General features: G+C 35.5%; 1 protein-coding gene across 22 annotated transcripts in view; it reads left to right on the top strand.

Moving 5' to 3' along the window:
- The window catches only part of prom1a (prominin 1a), a 67,004-nt gene that overhangs the window by 41,219 nt on the left and 3,250 nt on the right, over positions 1-22,535 (top strand). For 2 of the 22 annotated variants that reach the window (XM_016670922.1, XM_016670926.1), the window contains 25 exons: positions 3,027-3,147; positions 3,936-3,999; positions 4,329-4,418; positions 4,623-4,646; positions 6,314-6,543; positions 7,006-7,080; positions 7,217-7,280; positions 7,567-7,726; positions 8,658-8,810; positions 9,081-9,204; positions 9,949-10,052; positions 11,032-11,116; positions 13,371-13,517; positions 14,429-14,500; positions 14,986-15,078; positions 15,969-15,986; positions 16,400-16,453; positions 16,520-16,600; positions 16,676-16,744; positions 17,196-17,285; positions 17,775-17,890; positions 18,538-18,561; positions 18,972-19,040; positions 20,532-20,629; positions 21,530-21,559. In XM_016670922.1, the coding sequence (XP_016526408.1) occupies positions 3,027-3,147; positions 3,936-3,999; positions 4,329-4,418; positions 4,623-4,646; positions 6,314-6,543; positions 7,006-7,080; positions 7,217-7,280; positions 7,567-7,726; positions 8,658-8,810; positions 9,081-9,204; positions 9,949-10,052; positions 11,032-11,116; positions 13,371-13,517; positions 14,429-14,500; positions 14,986-15,078; positions 15,969-15,986; positions 16,400-16,453; positions 16,520-16,600; positions 16,676-16,744; positions 17,196-17,285; positions 17,775-17,890; positions 18,538-18,561; positions 18,972-19,040; positions 20,532-20,601 (2,197 nt within the window). In that variant the 3' untranslated portion in view covers positions 20,602-20,629; positions 21,530-21,559. Of the gene's footprint in view, positions 1-3,026; positions 3,148-3,935; positions 4,000-4,328; positions 4,419-4,622; positions 4,647-6,313; positions 6,544-7,005; positions 7,081-7,216; positions 7,281-7,566; positions 7,727-8,657; positions 8,811-9,080; positions 9,205-9,948; positions 10,053-11,031; positions 11,117-13,370; positions 13,518-14,428; positions 14,501-14,985; positions 15,079-15,968; positions 15,987-16,399; positions 16,454-16,519; positions 16,601-16,675; positions 16,745-17,195; positions 17,286-17,774; positions 17,895-18,178; positions 21,560-22,535 lie in introns of those variants that run through there. The other 20 variants (XM_007551006.2, XM_007551009.2, XM_016670929.1 and 17 more) reach the window with 19 other exon arrangements.

Genomic DNA, 22,535 nt, shown 5'->3' with positions numbered 1-22,535 from the left:
GAGGATGGCCTTATCAGAGAAGCAAGAGGTGACTTTGGAGGAGCAGCAGAGAGATACTGCTCAGGTGTGTGTTTCTCCAATCTGAACACTTTTAGAGTGATGTCACTGCATGTTTCACATGTAATTCTCATAACTACTTTACACAACTCTATTCAAAAAACAAGTCTCTTTGATTTTCATGGGATCATTCCATAATAATATGATACAGCTAGAAAGAGCCCCCTATTATTGAAGTGAAGCCTCAGGTGCTACCTGGCAAACATCTAAGAAATTTCTGTATCTTGGTTGAAATTGAACATTTGGCTCCAATTTAATCTGTCTGTTTTGGGTTTTTATTTTTTTAATAAATGAGAAACACGATTCAGCAGTAGAAAAGCTGAATTTGCATGCTGTGAATATTAAATTGCCTGCCTGTCGCTTCGCTGTAGTGATCACATCCCAATGGCTAGAAACAAGCAGAAATTTGAGGCACATAAAGGAAAGGAGAATGCTGTTGGATAAGAACATCCTTACTTACCTTAACCTTCACAAAACAGGTTGTTCTTTAAATCTTTAAAGAAAGTTTTGAAAGAGAAACTTTTAACACTTTAGGCCAGAAAAAGTACAACCCATCCGTTTAGAGATTTTTTCGTATCAGTGCAGTATAAATATAAATCAAATCATATTGTACTGTGGCAGACGGGACTCTCCAGCTTCTTGCTAAGTGCTTTGCTTTTCGCTCAAAGACTCTTTGTTAAGCAGCAGATTCCAGTGACCTTGCTGGACACCAGGGAGACAGAGTGAGCGAGAGACAAAGAACAGCAGAAGGAGGTGGGCTGGAAGGGAGGCAGAGGGAACAGAGTTCAGATTCTACACAGGGGAAATATGAGTTTAATGTTAAGCCTGATGTTAACATGTACAGAATATTGAGTAATGTGAGCATTTAGAAAGACCCAATGCAACCCTGAGAGGAAAACATGACGTGGGCAAGCAAGAAAGTTTGATTTCATAAATTTAGCAAAAACTTAGGTTATATCAAATTTATGAAAGTGTATATTTACAATAGGGGAAGGAAAAAACAGAAGAGAGAGAAGGCTGAACAAAATGTTTGTGGTTGAAGTGGACAGTTTTGATCTTTCCCTGGTAAATTATCATTCCTGTGTCTCACTCTATTCGTTTGGCTGATTCACAAGTCTCAACCTATTCAGTAACAGACTTTATGAAGCCCTACTTTTGTCAAATCAAGTTAATTTTAGTGGTGGGACTCAATTAAAAATTTAATCAAGCAACTAATTTGCAACTTATTTGTAACTAATTACATTTTGATCAAAAGTCATAAATCAATATGATAAGCAACATTCTCAATTCAAAACCCCTTTTGCTGCTAAATTATTGAATAAATAGATGAGAGCTCAAAAACAGCGATATTTATTGTTTTTATCCTGATATCTAGGTTATTCAACATCACATTGGTGCAAAGAGTAATCAAACCTAGTCAGCTGTCAGGTATTTTAAAAACCCCTAATCATTCATGTAGCTTCTACAAAAAAATTGTTCTTTAGAAATGTGTACTGTGGTTGCTGATATTAGAGTTGGGTACATGCACTTCCCGCTCTTTGCTTGTTGCTGGTATTTTCACTAATAACTTATTTTAGGCTCGAATAGCTTTGCTGATGTAGGCTAACTCCTTTTAGCACAACTTTAACACAATTAGTCTTTTCCAGCATCTCATCAGATTGTTTTTTGAAGCCTATATTGAGCCAAGAGAAGAGACTTTGCCGTCAGCTGTGTGTCAGATTTATGGGTGAACTAGAAACATGCAAATACAAAGATTACGTTCTGAATGTTTATATGAAAAAAAAAACAAAACAATAATTTGCTTTGAAATTCATAATGTTTTAAAATCTATGTGCTAATGTCCCAGCACTAGTTATTTTATGTAAATGTTCTAACTGAAAAGTAGAAAAGTGAAATACAATAACTTCATAATTCTGTAGAAAAGCACTTGTACACATGAAGGAGTGTCAGAAGAAATTGTAAACAGTATATCTCATCATGCCCAGTCTAAACAGACATTACTGCCCCTAATGTGGAAAATGTCTTCAGTTTAATGTCACATCGGATTTTATTCATGATAAAGACTGTGACTAATGCAGCTGCTGCTCAGAACACTGTAAGGATGAAATACACACACCATCTTCACTGCACCACATATGTACAAGCTGCTTTTGTACTTATGCTGAACAACAGACACACACACACACGCACACGCACACACACACACACACACACACACACACACACACACACTCACATATCCACTGCTTTTTTATTCAATGAGTCACAACAATCCGATTCATTTCTATTGATCTAAACCATCCCAGTTGCCTCTGAGTCAGTCCCTTTGTTATTCCTCTCAGCAACTCATCTTACATCATTCATAAAGCTGCTTATTCCACTGAGGCATTTCCATGAAAGAGGTTCTCTGTGCAGTACAATCCCACTTTATGAATTCTGACTTCTATAGAACCATCGTTTCTGAAGTCTGATCACCCCTGGCGCTCACAGGAACAGCTGAACTGACTTACAGTAGCAGGGGCAGCGGTGAGGTGCTTTCAGCTGGGATGGAAATGAGTTATGGAAACAGCCTAATATTATGGGCTAGCTCCCTTGATGTTCCTCGAGCTAATTAAGTCTTGTGAGCTACTCAGGTTTGTTTGAAGCATACAAGAGACTTCCTTTAATGTCACGCTTTATCTTTTTTTTTAAAATTAAATTTAGATTTGTTTACATTCTGAGGACCTGAGATTAAACGTTTGTAAACAAACTACAATCATCACTTTTTGTTGTTATTTATATTGAATCTATATAACAATATTACCTAGTTCTACAGGTGCCTTAATGTAAAAGTAGAAGTGGGAAAGACTGACCCCTACTGCTGCTGACATGCCATCATCCCATTCTGTAGAACCCGCTGCTTTTAAAATGGAAATGCCCGGCTTTCAGACAGTAATATCATTATATTTGCATCTGCCAATTGTTTGCAGGATTGGAGTTCTGTGTGCGTATGCAGCCAACCAGAACCTGAGCTCTCAGGTGAAGAACATACGCCGGCTGGTTAACAGCAACATGAGGGACCTGCACACCTTTGCTAATGACACACCGATGGTGAGACAAAAATAAAGACGCAGCATTAACAGCTGCCTCTAAGTCTAAGATCATTTGAAAGTGAATACATTTTAGTAATTCAATATAAAAACTGAAAGACATAATTTTATTTTATGGCTGTATTACATCAAAACTGATATATTTCAATTACTCATTAAATATTGCTAATGAATACACAGCAAAAACATATTTCTTTTGCAGAAATATTATGTTACGGGTTTACTGATTTGAAAGTTGTCCAGTAGTCATTGAGAGGAGGGTAAGCCACAAATAAAGGTTTGTTGTCCACTAAGGGCTATATCCAAGGACTTCAACACAAAGTTAAGTGGAAGGAAAAAGTGGCTTAGAAAACTCTGCAACAATTTCTCCAGTGTGGGAAATAAGATGTCAAAATATGATGAAAATATATTTACATTGCATTTCTGTAAACTGCCAATATTTAATTTTATGGGTTTAAATGTGTCTTAAATAACTTTTTGCAATGTTTTAAGCATTAAGTATTCAGCCTTTGTGTTATTGTTTCATTCTGTATTAAAGGGCAGAAAATGCCTCTTTTGAGTTAGAAGGACTCAAAACCAATACAACCACTTTTCATCTGAGTTTCGAGAATTTTGTGGTGTTTTGAGAACATTTCATGTTCATTATGTTATTTATATTTTTACCTACAGGGTCTTATAAAACTCAGCTCATTTTTATTCAGAATCTGTTGGAATCTAACGTGGAACTAATGAACTAGTTTCTGTATGCTTCCATGTAAGCCTGTTTTGCTTTGTGTTTCTTGTTTGCAGCAAATTGATTACCTAATATCCCAATACGCCACCGTCAAGAACAAAGTCAACTATGACCTAGATAGTAAGTAGATCTTCTTCTTGCCTCTGATAGTGAATTAAGTGGGCATAAATGATTCACTCAGCTTTTCTTCTTGGTAATACATCTTGTTTACTTCCCCTTATCCATGACTTGTTTTTACAACTGATTAGCGACATATCTGGGTCTAGAAGCTCCAGCTGTGACTGTAATGAAGGCTTCCTTTGAGTATTCAAGTTTTCTTCTGCAGGCAGTTCTTTCCTGAGAGTTAAAGATTGCGAAAAAGGAAAAGGAAAACTTTGCAGCCAGGCATAACAATAGTAGAAATATATATGCTACAGTTGCCTGATAGATGTGTTGCTGTTTTCTTGCAGACATAGGTCCATTACTCGGGGGAAGGATCCATGTACGGTTGGAAAAAGAGGTCCATCCTGCTTTAAACCAAGTGCTTAATATGGCTGGAGGTACATCAACACATTTTTTCTTCCTTTCATTTACTAACAGCCTGCTACTAACAGCATATTGCATAACTTTGTTGCTGTTTTATGAATTAAACTTGCGGAGTAATCATTTAAGGCAATCACTTTTACAATATTGTAAGCAAGTCTTTGACTTTTAATTATTATTACTTCTTTTTATTGTTTATATTGTTTATGTTTTTCATAAAGTGAAAATCCAGAGAGCCATCAAAGGTAACTCAGCAACTCCATGACTTACCGATGATCCAGTCATTTTATCCCTAATGTTGTGACTTTTGATGCTGTTGTTGCTCCGACTATCTGATCCTCCTGGGTTTTTTTTCCTAAAAAATGTTAAACCTCCCTGATCATCAAGTCACATCTTCACAGAGGACAATTACAACATTAAAATTGCACTACGCAACATCTGACAACAAATGTCTTTCAAATAAAAAAAAATGGGAGTAGGAAGAAGATTATGATGAGAAATATTTCCAGGATTGAATTTGCTTTTTTTCTATTGGGAATTGTTTACTTCCATTTTCACTTTTTATTAAAGTGAGAACAATTTCATGTTTACATGACAGTGTTTGTGTCATGTAAGCATTTACTTTCATTTATGTGGTTGACAATGTTGCTGAGTGCAGTTTTAAGTTAATGGATCTCACTGAAAGTCCAAACCAACATCAACCTGCATCTGAATATCTCAGCTGTGGTCCCTCATGGTGACATGTTTGTTTGAACTATGTTTGTTTGAACCAGTCATAATTTCTTTTTAACTAACCTGCAACAACAAAAAGAATATGACTAGTCAACTAAAATGTGCTGTGCTTTTTAAAAGTATTCAAACCCCTTAAACTTTTCCACATTTAGTCATGTCAGAATCCCAACTTCACTTCATGAATCAACCATGAATTATTTTCCTTTTCTTCTCCATTTTGTACTGCTTTGCATTGGTCTGTCACATAAATTCCCCATAAAATGCATTCACTCTGTGGTTGTGAGATGATAACATGTAAAAAAGTGTGAATACTTTTCAAGGCACACCTGAAGAAGACCAGACAGCAGTCTATGAGTTCCTGAAGAACTCAATATAATAATTATAATTAATCATCTCTCTTTTTACAAAGTATTTATGTCACAGTGTCAGTGTTGCTATTTCTCCTATTGCATTTTTTATCACTGTTCCAACATTTGCCCATATCTTCTTATTCCTTATCCTGTTTAATGTTGAACGTTTGCTGCAGGATATTATGGGATTTTCATCGAACACTGACTGCTGCTTTGCAAAACTCTGGATTACAAAACTACGAGCTGCTCATTAACGACATCAACAATAATAAAAAACAATTATTTACATCATTGCTGTTCCAGGAAAAAACAAAAACGAGTTTTCACCTTTGTGTGAAGGACGTTTACGTGTTTAGTGAAGTCAGGCCTGGTGATTTCTAAGTGTTAATGTCCCCTTGTGAGTCTGAATGTTTGCAACAGAAGCACACATTACATATTCTGGTTTTTTTGTATGTATGCTGATGTTAAAAATAAAGTGTCATACATACGACTGAAACATTGGTCCAATTATGTTGAAGAAGGATAAAAAAGCATTGCTGCAAATAATTTCAGTGTGTTTTTGCATATCATCCTGCATTTTACCAGGACAGAATTATGAGATTTTCATAAATTGTTTCCCTCTTTAGTCAATTTGTGGTAAGCCTTTAAAAATCCTCATTAAATTTAAAACTTGATTTCAGCCATAAACTATTATATTAAAGGACTATAAAGAACAATTTATAATTATGTTTCAAGGGAACATAATAAACATTTTAGCTCTCATGCCTGGTTTTTCCATAACAGCAACCAAATCCTTTTCTTTGCCTCATTTTTGCTCTCATTCCTTTCAGCCATGAGGGAAACCAAGGAGGCCCTGGAGAACGTCAGCGTGTCTCTAGTGGTCTTACAGGAAGGAGCCGGAAAACTTCATTTCAACCTGAGCCAAGTCCGTGACAGCATCAACCGCACCCTCGATGACCCCGGCTGCCATGACGAGGAATCGGACGCCACCACGGCCCAGCTCTGCCACAGCATCCGCCAGTCCCTGTCCCAGCTGCAGATGAGTGCAAACTTCACCCGGGTACAAAACAGAATATGAGAATATAATATGATGTGAACAATAATCTGAATGGCTTTACCTTACTTTCACATATGGTACTATAGAGACACTTTGCTATTGAACTCAGCACAAACAAGCTCTTCCGGCTTGCATGATGTCTGATGTTATGTACTAACATTTCAATATTACTTCAAAGTCAAATGACTGTGGCTGCAGTCTAACTGCATGCAATTTTACAAAAGTTATTAAAGTCTCTTTCACCTTGACCCTAGATTGTAGGATGAATTACACATTTAGTTGGAGAGGAAGCAACATTTTCTTCAAATTTTATCTTTAGTCAACTCATCAATTTCAGCTCTTTGTGGGAAATTGTGAGAGAAATCAATGAGAAAAAGGATAACTTAGATTCTTAATACCAAACTGTGTAATCTTCATTTTTCATCAGTGTTTGTGTTTATTGATGTTTTTTTCACTGATTTTTAGCTTCCTAATGTGAACCCTCAGCTGGAAAAGATGAAAAATGTAGTGAAAACAGATCTCAGCTCTGTCGTCCACAGGGTGAGTGTGAATAAATTAAAGGATTTTCCTCCACATTTTTGAACTTGTTTTAACTAGTATCATGTGTCTTTTTAAAAACTTTTAGTCTTTATGGCATTATGAATTTTAAAAACCTGATGTCTTCTCTTTTTCTCAGGGTTTTTCCTCTTTGAATGACACACCGCACATTGTGATTGAACAGACAAGAACCGTTGTCAACAGTACGTGTCTAGTAAAAGCAAACCCAAAAACACAACTTCTGCTGTGCACATTATGTTCTAGTTGTGAAAATTAATCTAATAGTTTTGTATTTTTATTTGCTTTGTAAGCGTGCATTGAGACAGATGCAAAACGCGAACATTTGATGATCATACTCATGTCTGCTGTTTCATTTAAGCTTCATTTAAAGATCAGATCAATTATGAAACACAAGATTAATTTGGAATTAGTCAGCTCTTTTGTTGCTTTAGTAATGCCGTCCTTTCCAATGACTGGTCTTTTGTTTAGGTGTCCAGAATTTAGTGGACAGTGTCGGCAACAACATCAGCAGCTTCTCCAGAGCTTTCCCATTGCAGACCTGCCTGTCTAACTTCACCATCTTCATCAGCCATGCACACGCCAAAATCGAAGACTACTATCCTGAAATTGACAAAATGGACTTCTACAGGTAAAATGATATCCAGACGAGTGAACAATTTTCTTTGCATAAGGAAAAGGACATTTTTTTACGGTGCAGGAAAGGTTAGGTTCTATTTCATAGGACTCTAAAATAGAAATGTATCATTATTTTGAACAAATAAAATATAATTACCACGTTTCTGTATCTACGAGTAACTAGCAGAGGGAAACTCAAATTTATTCAAGATATGTAGCATAAATTTAAATACATATGTAGGATCCAACACTAAAATATGATCAAGATTATATTTTCAAGATTGACTGTGACAAACATACATTTACTTATCTTATTTATTATTGATATTTTGATTATTTGTAATTAATTTCAAATAATTTGTAATTAGTTTTTTTCTTTTCTTAAAGAATTTTAATTTGATTTCTTTTGTTATTTATATTTAAACATATACTATGCATGTTTTCCGAATGTGAGAAATGCATTGTTCTTCTAAATATAATGAAAAATCAGTTTTAATTCTGAATATTGACCAAAATAATCTGGATCATAATTTTTTTCATAGTCAAGCAGCCTTGAACCAAGCACATCTGATCAGAACAAGCCACATAACACTAACAGAACCAACCTATGTGAATTATTTCAATGTGAACTTCATTGTAAAGGGTTAAAACTGATTATTTGTGAAAGCCCAGTTTTTTTAGATCGAAAAATAGTGTGGATAGTCTGTAATACAGTTTTGCAAGATATCCAAATAAAAAATGATGTGATTTTTAAAAGCAAACACCTTCATGTGACTCATTTAATTTTATGGGTGTGGCTGACATTATTTCCTAGATAGTAGTGTTAGGGTTAGGGCTAGGGTTAGCTCAAACTGTTTGTACAATTAAAATATCCCTAACTCAACAAATCTCTTCTGGGACTTGATGCTTCTACATGTTGTTTAGTTTCTGCTTGATGTTCACAGATGGATCGGCTGCATCGCTCTGTGCTGCATGGTGGTTCTGGTCTTGGCCTTTAACTATTTGGGCCTTCTGTGCGGCACCCTGGGATACGACAAGCATGCCTCACCGACGACACGAGGATGTATCTCCAATACAGGAGGAACACTGCTGATGGCGTAAGTCTAGCATACCCTAGTGAAACTCAGTTTTTATTATTTAATGTTCTAACTCTTGTACCTTAACCAGTCCCTTTTATCTCTCAATCTTTTGGTTTCCAAACAGCTATTTTTTCTCAAGATTTTCAATTAATTTGATCTTGGTTCAAGCAGGAGAGAAGAAACATTGGAGATTCTTGATAACAATTGCAAAATAAAAATATTCACTGTTAACATTGTGAACATAAATCAAAACTTCCCACCTGAGAGTGAATTTGTTTTTGTCCACAGCGGTGTTGGATTTAGCTTCATTTTCTCCTGGATGCTTATGGGAGTGTTGACCACCATCTTTCTGGCAGGAGGAAACATGGAGAAACTTCTCTGTGAGCCATTTCACACCAAAGAACTCTTCAAGGCAAGTGGAAAAAGCAGACAACAATTATTTCTTATCACTTGCCTTTAACCTCTTTGGATCAGAAGGAATGTTTTGGAACATTTTTTTAATTTTATTTATGGGTTTTTAGTATAAAAACAAGAAAATTTAACATTTTCTAAATGTGTAAGAGAATGCACTTTCACCATAGATTGTATTGAGATCTGGGGAGTTTGGAGGCCAAGTCAATGCTTCATATTTGTTGTGCTCCTCAAACAATTCCTGAACCATTTTGCTTTGTGGCAAAGTTACATATTCCTGGTGATAAAGGCCACAGATGTCAGGGAATACTGTTTCAACCCTGCAAGGTCTGCAGCTAAGCAACACCATACACAAACTGGGCTGCAGTGTGTGTTCCAACACCTTTCTTTCAGAACCAGCATGAACTTATTGAGCAATTTGTGCTACAGTAGGAAGTCAGTTGGGTCAAACCACACTTGCCAATGTTTATTCCCCACATGCAAATCCTTGAGTTTGTAGTTTTGTGCTGCTTTCACCAATGACAGGTTGTCATGGTAATCACGTTTGTTTATTTGGTGCTTACTGGTCATAATGTTATGATGCCTGAATGGGGTTTTAATGATGCGATGCAATAGTCCACTCCATGTTAGCTACAGTTCCACCAACTATACATCTACAGAGTTCTTACTGCTTTAATGTAAAGAATACATATTAACATAAATGAATGAGAGACCTTTTACTTTTCTTCTGTCTTTTTTTCACCAGGTCGTTGACACCCCATACTTGATCAACCCAGAGTGGAAGAATTTCATTCCAGGCTACATGTACAATGACTCTGAATTGGAGCTGACATCGGAAAGCTTGTACAGGCAAAGAAAACTCAGATATATTATATTATATTATATTATATTATATTATATTATATTATATTATATTATATTATATTATATTATATTATATATTAACATTCTGCAAAGTTCTGTTGTGATCCCAAATTTATTGAACATTTATTTTCAAATAAACATATTGGGTTTTTTAAGCATGTATTCAAATGTAAAATGCTTTTAGTTGAGGTATACACATGTCTCTTATGCAGACAGCTTAGAAAACATTTTTAAGCAATACATAAACAGCATTGCATATGAAGAGTAGAACAGCAATGCAGAAAACAAGATCTTTAAATTATAAAAAAATATGAGATGATTCTATCTACAGCAATGCATTCAGTGTTCTTTGTATATATCTTCTTTATATTTAAAATCTTAGAAAGCATTGATGAATGTATTTTTAACTTTTTAAAAAACTGTTTCTGTTGGATGTTGGGTTATCAACAAATGAGGTTATTCATATTTTGCTAAAACTTTCTGCTGTGGCACATTCATTGCTTGTGGCATCAAGTCTCCAGTTGAATATTTCATCCAGACGGAAGAGGGGATGCAAATGAAAGGAACTGCAGTTAACTTGCCGTAGCTAATTAGTGTCATTTTTTACACTTTAGTACTGCTTTTCTGCAGCTTACTTCTGTATGATTACATAAGCTTTCATCATCCTACTGCTTGATGGGGATTCATAAGTACGCTGCGATGGCAGACCCAAAGTCATTACATTTACAAACAGACATGGATTTAACTTTAATAAGAAAACTAGTTGGTTGCTTAAATGTTAGAATTTAAGAAGACTTTAGCTTTTTGAGTAAATGATCCTGCTTCCAATTTTGAAACACATCAGCTCTGTAATTCCAATCAATTACACATGGTGGCAGCAAACATTTTCTCTCAGACTGGAATTAAACTGATTTTTCTCTCTCTCCTCTGTTTTCTTGCCAATCTATATGCTTGACTTTTTCAGTACTTGCAAACAGAACAAAGGCATCTACTCTGCCCTGCGTCTCGATAAAGTCTTCAACATCTCCTCGTTCCTGAACACCACAGTGGTTAGTAATCTGCACAGGCACAACATATACTCTATAGTCCAGGTTTATGCTGTTGGTGGAAGTCATGTACAGAAAGTAAATAAAACTGATAAGCACAGTTACAGAAGTTAGAAAATGTTTATTAAACTGGAAAAGAGCTTCAAACATGTTGTAAACATTAAACATGATAACAACATAGGTTTATGAATGAGCTTCTTTCAGCTGTCATACTGATGATCCCTTAGTCAATTAGATTGCAAAAAATATTTTAAGAATACAAAACTTCTGCCAATTGCCTGATATTGTGTAAATATTAACATTTGTTAATCTAATAATAGCAATTCAAAATGCATATATAACATTGTTTCCTGTACTCTTGGAAAAAAATGTATATATACTGTAAAATAATGGTTATATATATGCAGTGTGGCATTCCCTCTGCTTTCGGCAACCTTGAATCAGTACTTTGCTGAAGAAGCCATTTATTTACATTATGCACATAATATTTAAAAGTGTGAAAAAGTGTGGACTGCCTGACAGGTTGTGGGATGTGATACTTTGAAAGAAAAAACTGATTAAATATTGTCTTGAGTGGGATTATACAGTCTTCTCTGGCTGCAGCTATTTATTTCTGCTCACAGCTAATTTCAAATGAACAAAATCAAACAATGTGGAACAAAGTCATGCACAAACATTTCTCTACTAATTTCCCATCGGAGGAGTGGATATTTCTGTAAAATGAACTCAATTATTTCAAAGTTTTTTGGTTTGAATTTGACCAGCATATCAGTCAGTAATCAGTGTTATATGGAGTGATATTCAAATTCAGTGCATCCTGAAGTAACAATACATTCTCCAAAGTAATGATGGTTCATATTACAAATAAGTCTTCATTAGAGCTCTCCTATCAATTCAAAGTCAGAAAGGTGGGTTGTATTCTTCATATTACATCTCTGGTTGGTTACCTTGGAGAACCAGTGTAGTTATTATCCATCCAGACATTTGTCCACATCATCAAATCAAATCATGAACATTGAAATTCCTTTGGATATTTTTAAATCAATAATATAGCCATATTTGATTCATAATATGCAATGATCTGTAGTCCTGATATGAAACAACTTAAACATTTAACCATTTTATCTTACCCATCATAGACGGTGTTTTTGATGTGGAGAGTAACACCTTTATAAAAAGTTAAGACAATACCAACTGCTCATCGTCTTCCTTCTTTCTAAACTTGATTGTACTGTCACTATTTGGTAGATGGTCTCTTCCCTTTGATTGGACTCTAAAACAACATTCATTTTAGCCCACTGAAGAAAACAAACACACAGTAAAAACTTATATGGCTGACATTTTTTGTTTTCTGGAAAATCCAAAACTTTTGACGTGACATTCTGGAAACTGGTTTACTGTCCCAATGTGTTTTTGTTCTCTTTATAGTGGCACAAAAACATCTTTCTTGGCTGGGAAAGCAGACATATTTTGGTCAAGGCATTCTTTTTCAAAATTTCTTCTGCAAAGACATGTCTGAGAATGATGACTATGATGACTGTGGTTTTCAGAAGACCTCAAAATAAAAGAAGACCTAATAATGTCTTTTGTAGTTCCTCCTGTTAATCCATTTAGTCTTGGTGCCACCAGGGACAAATTATTTTTTATAGCACAAATGGAAAGCAAGAGATTTTCAAGTAAATATCAAAATACATATTTTTGATCTCTCTTAATTATCTTTTTCCCAAAAAGTTTCAAGTTAAACAAAGGGCATAAAAGGAACAAATTCCCATGATGCAATGATACTCCAGTCTTCTTTGTAAAAATATTCGAGCTCTGCCATGTTGCATGAGGATCAGCCTTTGTCAAGTCCTGCCACAGGTTCCTTGTTGGTTGAGGTGTGGACTTTCACTAGCCCACTCCAGAACATCCACCTTGCTGTCTTTGAACCATTTCTGTGCAGCTTCAGCTTGGTGCTTCAGGTCATTATGTTGCTGGAAAATAAATGTTCTCTGAAGTCATAGTTCTCTGGTAGATGGAAACTAATTGTTCTGTAGGATTTCCTAATATTTTGCTGCAATAATTTTACCTTCAACCTCTACAAGCCTTCCAGAGCCTATTGCATGTAGCATGCTGCATGTAGCATGCTGCATGTAGCATGCTGCCACATTGTTACAGACAATGTTTAGAAAGAAGATTATGATGTGTAGATGTGAAAGTTGATTCGTTCAGGGTTTATATTCTCACCCAAACTTCTGATCCCTGGTTGTGTTTACAGTTCACTAAGGATGTGGTGCATCAGCTGGAGAACTTTCGGATTGACCTGAGAGCGATAATCCTGTTAGAGGCAGAGGGGAAGCAGAACCTCCTAGATTTCTCTGAAGCTGGCCTTTCAGAGATCAACTACGCCGACTACCTTGACGAGGTGACACATGCTGTGATTATAGAAACACATGAACAGGAGCACAGCATGCTGTCAGTGGTTGGTTTTGAATAGTTTTTATTTTGGAGTTATGATGTATAAATTGTTGCAATTGTTAAATTATGTCTGTGAAAAAATGTATTTAAATTATTTAATAATTGACTTACTAAGTTTATCAACACCTAAATCAGTTAACAAGCTTCAGGCAGAGTTCTGTGAAGGATTGCTAAAGCTAAATTATCCAATAAGGATCCAGTCCAGGCCAAAGGTGTGAGGTATGTGCTAGAACTTGACATTTGCTCTTTTCATCAATCAGTCAGCTTTACTTTAAAGACCTGAGACTGAGGGCAAAAAGTAATTATCCTTTTGACTGAATCTACAAATGTGTGAAATGTTTAGCTTAACTTTCATTCTCTCAGTCAGAAGCCTCTGATTTCTGAGTTGTACAAGGAAACAAGAGATTTGATCTGATTCAGTTTGGTCTAAGATGACCTAAAGGCCTTAGCTGAAGAAAGACACGATAAATTACAATCCCATGTTTTTTCTGTACTTTGATGTGAAGAATAACTGCAATTATTTGGAAATTTGTGAGCCATGTAAATTGAAAGTTTTTGTAAAGCTTTGACCTGCATGTTGGTGGCAAATTAAGAACAACAATGTCTGAACGTATTAAATGCAGTATTCAAGAATTCAGACTTTCTGCTCGTGGCAGTCATTAATTATGTAAGGCACAGAGGCAAATTGTTCTAATCTTTTATGTAAACCACAAATATGCCTGAAGAAAATTAAATCACTGTATAAACTATAAATTCTTCACTGCATTATCAACATGTCTAAAATGTAACTTTCTATTTAATAAATGTGTGTGAAGCCATCCAAGCTCAGTGTTTGAGCTACTGGTTTCTTTGTTTAAGGTGAATAAAGGAGTCACTGTGGTGGATGTTCTCTCATTCGCCAAAGAGCTGGAGTCCCAGACAGACCTGATGGTAAGGCAGCTGATCTGGTTACATTATCTGATGCACCAACATTCACATTATGGAGTTTCATATTATTTCATCTCTGCACAAGAGATTATTTTAATGCACCTGTTCTCTCAAATTGTGATGGAAAGTGATCCTTTTAACTAAGTTCTTTTAACAGATGCTGCTACACAGAGACTGGTGTGCTTTCATGCAGAATGATTGTGTTGGCAAAAACTAAATATCTGTGCACTTTCAAATGCAAAAACAAAATGCAGTTATTTAAAAGTTGGCAGTTTGGTAAAATGGGAAAAATGTGTTTTTAAAAAAGAATTACATTTATAAAACATTTGATTCTTTCCTGATGTATGATGAGTGAGAGCTAAAACATGCATTGTTTTCTGTTACGTGACCAAAGGTTTAAGAAATGTCTGGGCAGCAGGAATCTCACGAACGCAGTTTCTTCCTCTTCTTTTGGAATAAAACTTGACTTGTTTTTTCTCCTTCTCCAGCCCAGGGGACCTCTGCAGACAGCTCTGAAAGGCCATGTGGCCACTCTGCAGCGGATCCACAGACAACAGATCGCTCCAATGGAGCAGGCCATGGTAATCCCCACTGCGTGTCCAAGATACTTTCAGCAGAACTCTGTTTCAACCAGATTTGCATAGTTATCCACCCTAAACCACATAAAAACAATACAAAAATGAGGACATACACGTTCAATATGTAATGACTCTCTGATAAATACAGTTAATATTAGAAGAAAACAAGTAATTCTCTCACTTGCACCAAACAATGAAGACCTAAATACTGTAGGCTGCATCTAGGTGAGCAAACCTTGGTGGATTTAGAGATGTTGTACTGGAACTGGAAGTATGTCATTAAATTTTCTCCCCCCATAGGATTAAACTGTTTTAGATTGATTTAATTATATATTTCTGTTTATGAATTGGAGTTTTGTATCTCGTAAATCTTGAGATGATATTTGCAGTTAATTGGTGTTGCATAAATTAACAAAACTGACTTTTGTACTTCGGCATTTTAGTTTGGTTGTTTGGTGTAATGGTCATTTCAGCTTTTCACCATTTTGCATTTTTCCCATTGCTGTCTTTTCATAACAGCTTTTTTGCCTGAGAAAGAAATTTTCACTTTACATTTTGTGCTGATTTTACATCCATCTGCTTTAGAGACTCTTTGTTTCAACATTTACAACCAATAATTTTAAGTAATTATTCCACTGTAACAGTCTGCGGTATAGAGGTGTGAATATATAAAATGTTGCTTTGTCTGCTGTTCTGTAAAATAAAATAGCACTTGTTGCCCTCGGGCTTGTGTCAGAACACATTAAATATGAAATATTCAGCTTTATTTTCTCCACAAGCCCAGAACCAGTCTGTCAGATATCATCTAGGATGAACAGATGAAACCATTGTTGGTTTTCAGCACAACATTTATTTATGTTTTGTTGTTTTGTTTTTCTCTGTTCACCATCAAGAAATATGTTAGAGCAAGGGTAAGCACAAGTTTATGATATGATATGCATTAACTGTGTTATTACCTGGAGCTTTAAACAAACAACGTATCTTTGACATGCTATTTTGTTGCAGACACACTTTTTATTGTTGTTTTCACAAACTTATAGTTAATATTTGAAGTATTTGTGCCAAAATAGTTCAAAATAGCCACACGAAGAGAATAAATGTTATTTTTTTAGACAAAATAAAGGGACAGTCCTTATTTGTTTTATGTGGTGTATATGATTGTATTTGTTCTTATGTCTTTGCATTGTGGATATTTGATTTTAGAACAAAATCCTCCAGCATGCCAACAATTAAATCAATGTCACTCATTGTGTATGTGTTGCTCTCAGTTTTTTGTTAGTCTTTAACTTCTGAAACTAATGTCTTATTTTTTGTTTTCTCTAAGAGTGCATTGAACCAGAGTATGAGGTTTCTGGAGAGGACAGCTTCTGACCTCCCGGTAAATAAACCGCTATCAAAATTCATATTTACAGTCACATTGGTACTGACTAGTTTGTCTTTACAGAACAAAGTCACAGATGTTCTTGAGGCCATTGAAGCTGCTCAGCATCTCATATCCCAGAATGCAACACTTTTAATCAACCAGGTAAAATGTATCTCTTTGCTTAATCTCAGTTTTCTGATTGTATTAAACTAACAGCTGTTCTCTAATTTTGTACAGGAAACAAGAAAATACTCAGCAACCATTATTGGCTATTTCAATCAGTACATAGAATGGGTCAAAACATCAGTAAGTGTTTATCTACCATTTTCATATTATGTTAACTTTATGTTTAATGCATTACTTTGTTCATGTTTAGTGAAAGGATTTTCTGCAGCATGAGTTACAAAAAAAGGTCAGTGTTATACAGTGGAAAACAAAAAACTTGCATAACAGTTTTTGGGGTAAATATAGAGAGGACAAACATAAAAGCTACAGCTCCTTTAAATCTGAGGAATTTACTTTGAGGCACGATGGTTTCTGCTGCAGTAAAGCCAAAGGAATTCAAACCAAAGTGAAAAATAAGATATTTTAGCTCTGATTCTCATATATGTCAATAAAACCTTTTTGTTTCAGTCTCAATGTTATTGTTTTTCAGGAACAGTCAGAATGCACAGATGTGTTGTCCCACAGTTAAGAAACTTTGTCTTTACTGGCAGTACAGTAGTGCGATAACATTTCCTGTTTACATCCTTTGTAGTTGGCTTTGGAGGTTGCACCATGCAAGCCCTTCAGCAACATCTTGGATACGGCGCAGATCATGACCTGCAGTTTTCTGGTGGATTCTATGGTAACAATGGCAATAATAAAAATAGATCCCACCTAATCAAGCTTCATGCAGTTAACTGCAGATCTCTGTGTTTCAGTGCAGATGTTTAACGCGTTAAGCCCCCCAAAGAGTTAAAGTGAAACAAATCTAGTTGTGCAGCAGTGTTATAACTCACCCAAAGTGATTAAGGTCAATATGTAGATGTTATGTCTGTAAACCAAAGCCAAATTAAAAACAGCAGTTTCAATGCATTTAAACAGTATTCACATCCCTTCAACTTTTCCACATTACAACCACAAACTTCAGTGCATTTTAATGTGATTTTAAGTGATTTCTACAAAGTGGTGCACAATTTTGAAGTGGAAGGAAAATAATTAATGGTTTTAAATTTTTTATTGTCTTAACACATAGGAAAAAGCATAAAAGGTATAAATAAATTACAAGGCAAATCATTGTGTTAACTTCATAAAAAATTATGAAACATAATTCTTTAAATGATCTTTTCGACAGAACACTTTCTGGATGGGTCTGGGCTGCAGCACATTATTCCTGCTCCCAAGCGTAATACTAGCTGTGAAACTAGCCAAGTACTACCGCAGGATGGACACAGAGGATGTTTATGATGAGTGAGTTATTGCATTTATTTTTCTTCTCACATGTTTTTGCTCTTTCTATTATTACTATAAAGCTGCAGCTTTAGTTATTTTATGGCTCAATTAGATCTAAATTACTGCACATATATTTTAAATATTTGACGGTTGCAGGACATCCTTCTCTTTTAGGCTTTTCTTTAGAGTATCTGAATATAATTGGTTAGTTTTCTGGTTTGCTTTAGAATGGGTTCTAAAACTGTTCTGTATTACTAAACTTTTCTGTTTTGATTTATTTTCTGCTCCCTTTCCTCTTCCCCTTAGCTCCTCTGTTTCTGGGACTTGGCATTTTACTTTGTGATAACCATTCCTACTATTTCCATCTTCCATATTTTTTATTTTATTTCTTCATTCTTCTTTGTCAAGCACTTGGCACTTTACAAAGAAAAGACACTAATAAATTAGTCAATTCTTATTTCTTCCTCATGGGCCTTTTTTTATGTTCAGACTCTGTGGACTCATGGCTTTATCTACAGTAATAGTAATTGTAATATATCAGCTGATCAACTGCATCTCCCTCTGTGCAATCACTGTTGGATTGCACAGAAGGATGTATGATGCATTTCTTTTGCTGAACATCTCAATAACATTTTTATGTTCCTGTTTTCTGTGTATCTCCATAGCGTTGAGACAATTCCCATGAAAAAGTAAGACGTTCTTCCCCAACCTCCTTTTCATTTTAACTTCTCTCACTCTGTGCTTTTTTTTCCCCAAATAATGTATATAGAAAGCTGTTTACTAAATTCTTGGTGCTCGTTTGCATTTTTGAGCTTCAAAATTGCTCATGTGGGTGAACGATGTGGCTTTTTGTCATGTGCTATGTTTAAGAAGTGCCCCTTACAGTACCTCTCATGAAGGGCTCTTGCAATCATTAAAGTGTTTTTTGTAAAAAATAAAAAAAAAAAATTGTAAATACAACATTAAGGTTTATACTCAGAACATATTCATCTCCTGATATTGTCTAAAGATTTAACCACATATAAAGGAAACATTTTTATTCAGCATGTTGCGTTTCTCATTTTTCATTCCATTTTTGTTCTCAATGTTTTATTTTCAGTATGGAAATTGGTAATAATGGTTATCATAGTGAGAGTTCACAAGGTATTCCTAATCCTATGATGACAAGGTAAACTTTCTCTTTATCCTGCTGACTGCATGTCATGGTGGAGGTGGATGCATGCCTGGGAAGTTGGTTTTATATATAATATGGCTGAACACAGTGCATGCTCGCAGAGGGAGTCATTTCAAGACACACACACGCATAAGTCGATGTGATATTATAGCAAAGATTTAAACTGGCAAGTAGTGGTAGCTTTTATTAGAAACAATCCGGAATCAACTTTTTGATACTTATGATAAAAAGTGCTTTAAAATGAATTTCAGCAGTGGTTTAGCATTTGGGGTGGGGTGTGGGGTTTGTTGATGAGCATCAGATCATAGCCCTACTGTTTTCTTTGAGGCTGAAATATGGAGCGGAATAAAGATCGATTTGGGTTAATCAACTTGAAGACTGGAGATTATTGGAAAACAAATACTAATAAAGGCTTGTCATAGATAGTATCTAAAGGACTAACTCTGTTAGAAGTGCCATTTTCACAATCAACCTTTTAAATATCACAACTTAAAGGAACGTAATTGCGATTTATACTTAAAATACTTGCTTATCACAGTAAGCAAAGTTAAACTACAGGTGAGTGTTAGAAAAATAACAGCTGGAACATCTTGGTGGAGAAAAAGAAGGAGCACATTTTACAAAATTTTCAGTCTTTACACTGAGGAAAACTATACCCTCACTTAAACTCTCTTTCATCAAAGAGAAATTAGGGTTTCAATTCCCAATAATCAGTCTGATCTTCCACCTTCCAACAGTCATGGGAGCCTTGAGGCTGATGAATCTGTCTGCTACCACTACTTCATGTTGTAAATGTTTCGCTTGGTGGTTTTGAGGGAATCTTCCGTATTACTAACCAACTGCTTTCTTTCTGACGCTGGGAAATTCCTGTGGAATGAAATGAAATCTTCTCCTGTTTCCTCTCGTTTAGTGTCGGCCAAAGTCCGATGAATGTACACCTGATCATTTTGTTCAGAGAGAGGCAAGCATGTTGAGCTTTAGTGTGTCCCTGGATATGTTGCTACTTTTGATTTTCTTTTCTGAATCTAACCAGATGCTTAACTGCGTGTTTTATCTCTTTAAGTTGCATTTGGACGCAGATGAGTTTGCATCTTGAACCAACAAGATAAACACAGAGAGTAAAACATTTAAATGAGGAGTTGCTCTGACTTGTTGCGGTTTGAAAAAATAGGAGTTTCATTTCCAGTTTGAACTTGCAAAATTAATACAACATTTTATTGAACCTTATCTTTCTATTTGAGTTGCATTAATCTTTTGGAATGAAACTCATGCATCAATCAGAGTATTACATAATTTAAAACCTGTTCTAATTGGTCAGCACTAAACTACTCTGTTTGCACAGTAAGATCCTCAGAGAATGTTTTGCTCTCTGTTGTGTGAACTGCTCACCCTTCTCCTCTTGCCACCTAAAGGGAGTGGATGTAAAATGTTGAGTCTGTCTGGTAACGTTTTTCCCTGTGTGCGTGTTTGTTCCTGTGGCGGTAGCGTCCCAACATATGACACAATGAACAGGTTTCCACGGGCCTCGGCTCCTCCGAGGCACATCGACTGGTGAGAGTCAGCTCTGGCTTGGCTCCTGAAAGGTACTGGTAACACAAAACGACGACTCTGTCTCTCTAACACCGATTTCCTCACACCTCTCCTCACAGCTGTCCTGCTGAGTCAGCGATCATCTGTTTTAAGTCTTTTTCTGCTAATGTGTTAACACTCTTTACACCTGTTCACAGCTTGTTTTAGTGCTTTTTCTGCTTGCTGAAAAACCATCATGGTGAGGATAACTGAATTTACTGTAGATGCTCGTGACTCTCAGTGTTTTAGAGAGAAGAAACCTTCAATTTTATGTTGATTTATATTTTTAAAAAACTTTCTCTATCGTGTCTATTAGCCTCTTGTGAGTGGTTGTGTTCAGTTAGTCTGTGAGAGAAGTGAAACCCTTTTCTATGTAGTTATCTCCACCTTACAGCACCCTCTACATTGAATAAAACCACTGGAAAAGTTGTGTAATGCCTTAAAAATAGTCTTTTATTGTAGTATGTCTTATAGCAGCATCATCTCACAATGACGATGAAATAAATAAAATTTAAAAAAAAAATCCAACCTTTAATTTGAGTACATTTAGTCAGAAAGGAATGCAGCAGCATTGTTGTTTGTTTTAAATTATTGCAACTACCTTGATAGACCTTTTACATGTCTTCAGAAGGGCAAACAATGTATTAGTTTCCACTTGGTTGAAAGAATTATTTGGTGAAATGAAGATTTGACTATTTCTGAATTTTGTGAAGATCTCTGCAGTCTCAGAATGATTGCAGGCCTTTGTTAATAAAGGCATTACATTAATAAAGTTAATAAAGACATTACAAATTTCCATTAGAATCTAAGGAACTGCAATAAAAACTTAACTTATTTTGGGGATATTTATGTTTTGAAATATTTTCTTGCATTATGATATCTAGAGCATCTTTCTCTGCTCTTTGCCCTTGTAGTGCCCTTGACAACTGGAACTAAACGTCATGGTAAGGTTTTATTTATTTATTTTTTTCATGTTTCAGGCTGCAGGTGTTTGATTGAATGTGTAACTTCAATAGTTGAATGAGTTTTGACTGACGGATCAATACAGAGGATTACACAGAGCTACTGTCAATAAATCTAATTTAGTCTTAAAACTCTGCTCAATTTTCTAAGTAAGACTTTGCAACATTACAACATTTTTGAAAGTAGCTTGTTGTCTCGATAACATCTTTATTACTGAGATCATTTCTATTGATTATAAGTCAGATAATCCCCTCTCTTTGAAACTTCATTCTGATCTGCTTTAAGGTGAAAGTGAAGTGATTGGTCTTTGTGGTTCTCAGGCAAAACACACAAGTTTAAAAAAACCCTACAATTTGGAAATTCACTTGGTTGACTCCAGCTGATGCAATGGTTGCGTCTCATTTCTTAGACTTCATGTGTAAAGACACACCCCATGGTTGTGGAAAAGATGTTAGTCTATTTAAAAAAGGTCAAATCATTGGCATTAAGCAGAGAAAAAACTGATGAAATTGCAAAATTGGGTTAAATGTCCAATGAATATTTAAAAACCTGAAAAACAGTAGGGAACCATTGTTTTCAGGAAGAAATGTGGTCTGAAAAGAATCCTGAATGACTGGATCTCTTAAACATTGGCTAACATTAAATAGAAGAAAAACGACAGTATAACTTAAGGTTGTTTAGTAGTAAAAATAAGAGCATTTCTACACACAGTGTGAAGGGAAGAGTTTGGGCCTGAGCAGCTGTGTAGAAGTCAGCAAACATCTAATTAGTGAGGCTAACTAGAGAAAAGGCTTCAGTTTGCAAGGGAGCATAACGTTTGGGAGCAATGCAAGAAGATCAAGTTATAAATTCAGATTTGCCCTCTTCCAGTGCATCAGGGTAAGAGAGGCAGATAAAATGATGCACATTCCATCCATCCATCCATCCATCCATCCATCCATCCATCCATCCATCCAT

This window comes from Poecilia formosa, unplaced genomic scaffold (genome assembly GCF_000485575.1).
Source record: "Poecilia formosa unplaced genomic scaffold, Poecilia_formosa-5.1.2 Scaffold39, whole genome shotgun sequence".
NCBI classification, from domain to species: Eukaryota; Metazoa; Chordata; class Actinopteri; order Cyprinodontiformes; family Poeciliidae; genus Poecilia; species Poecilia formosa.
This window is presented reverse-complemented; position numbering and strand designations above follow the sequence as displayed.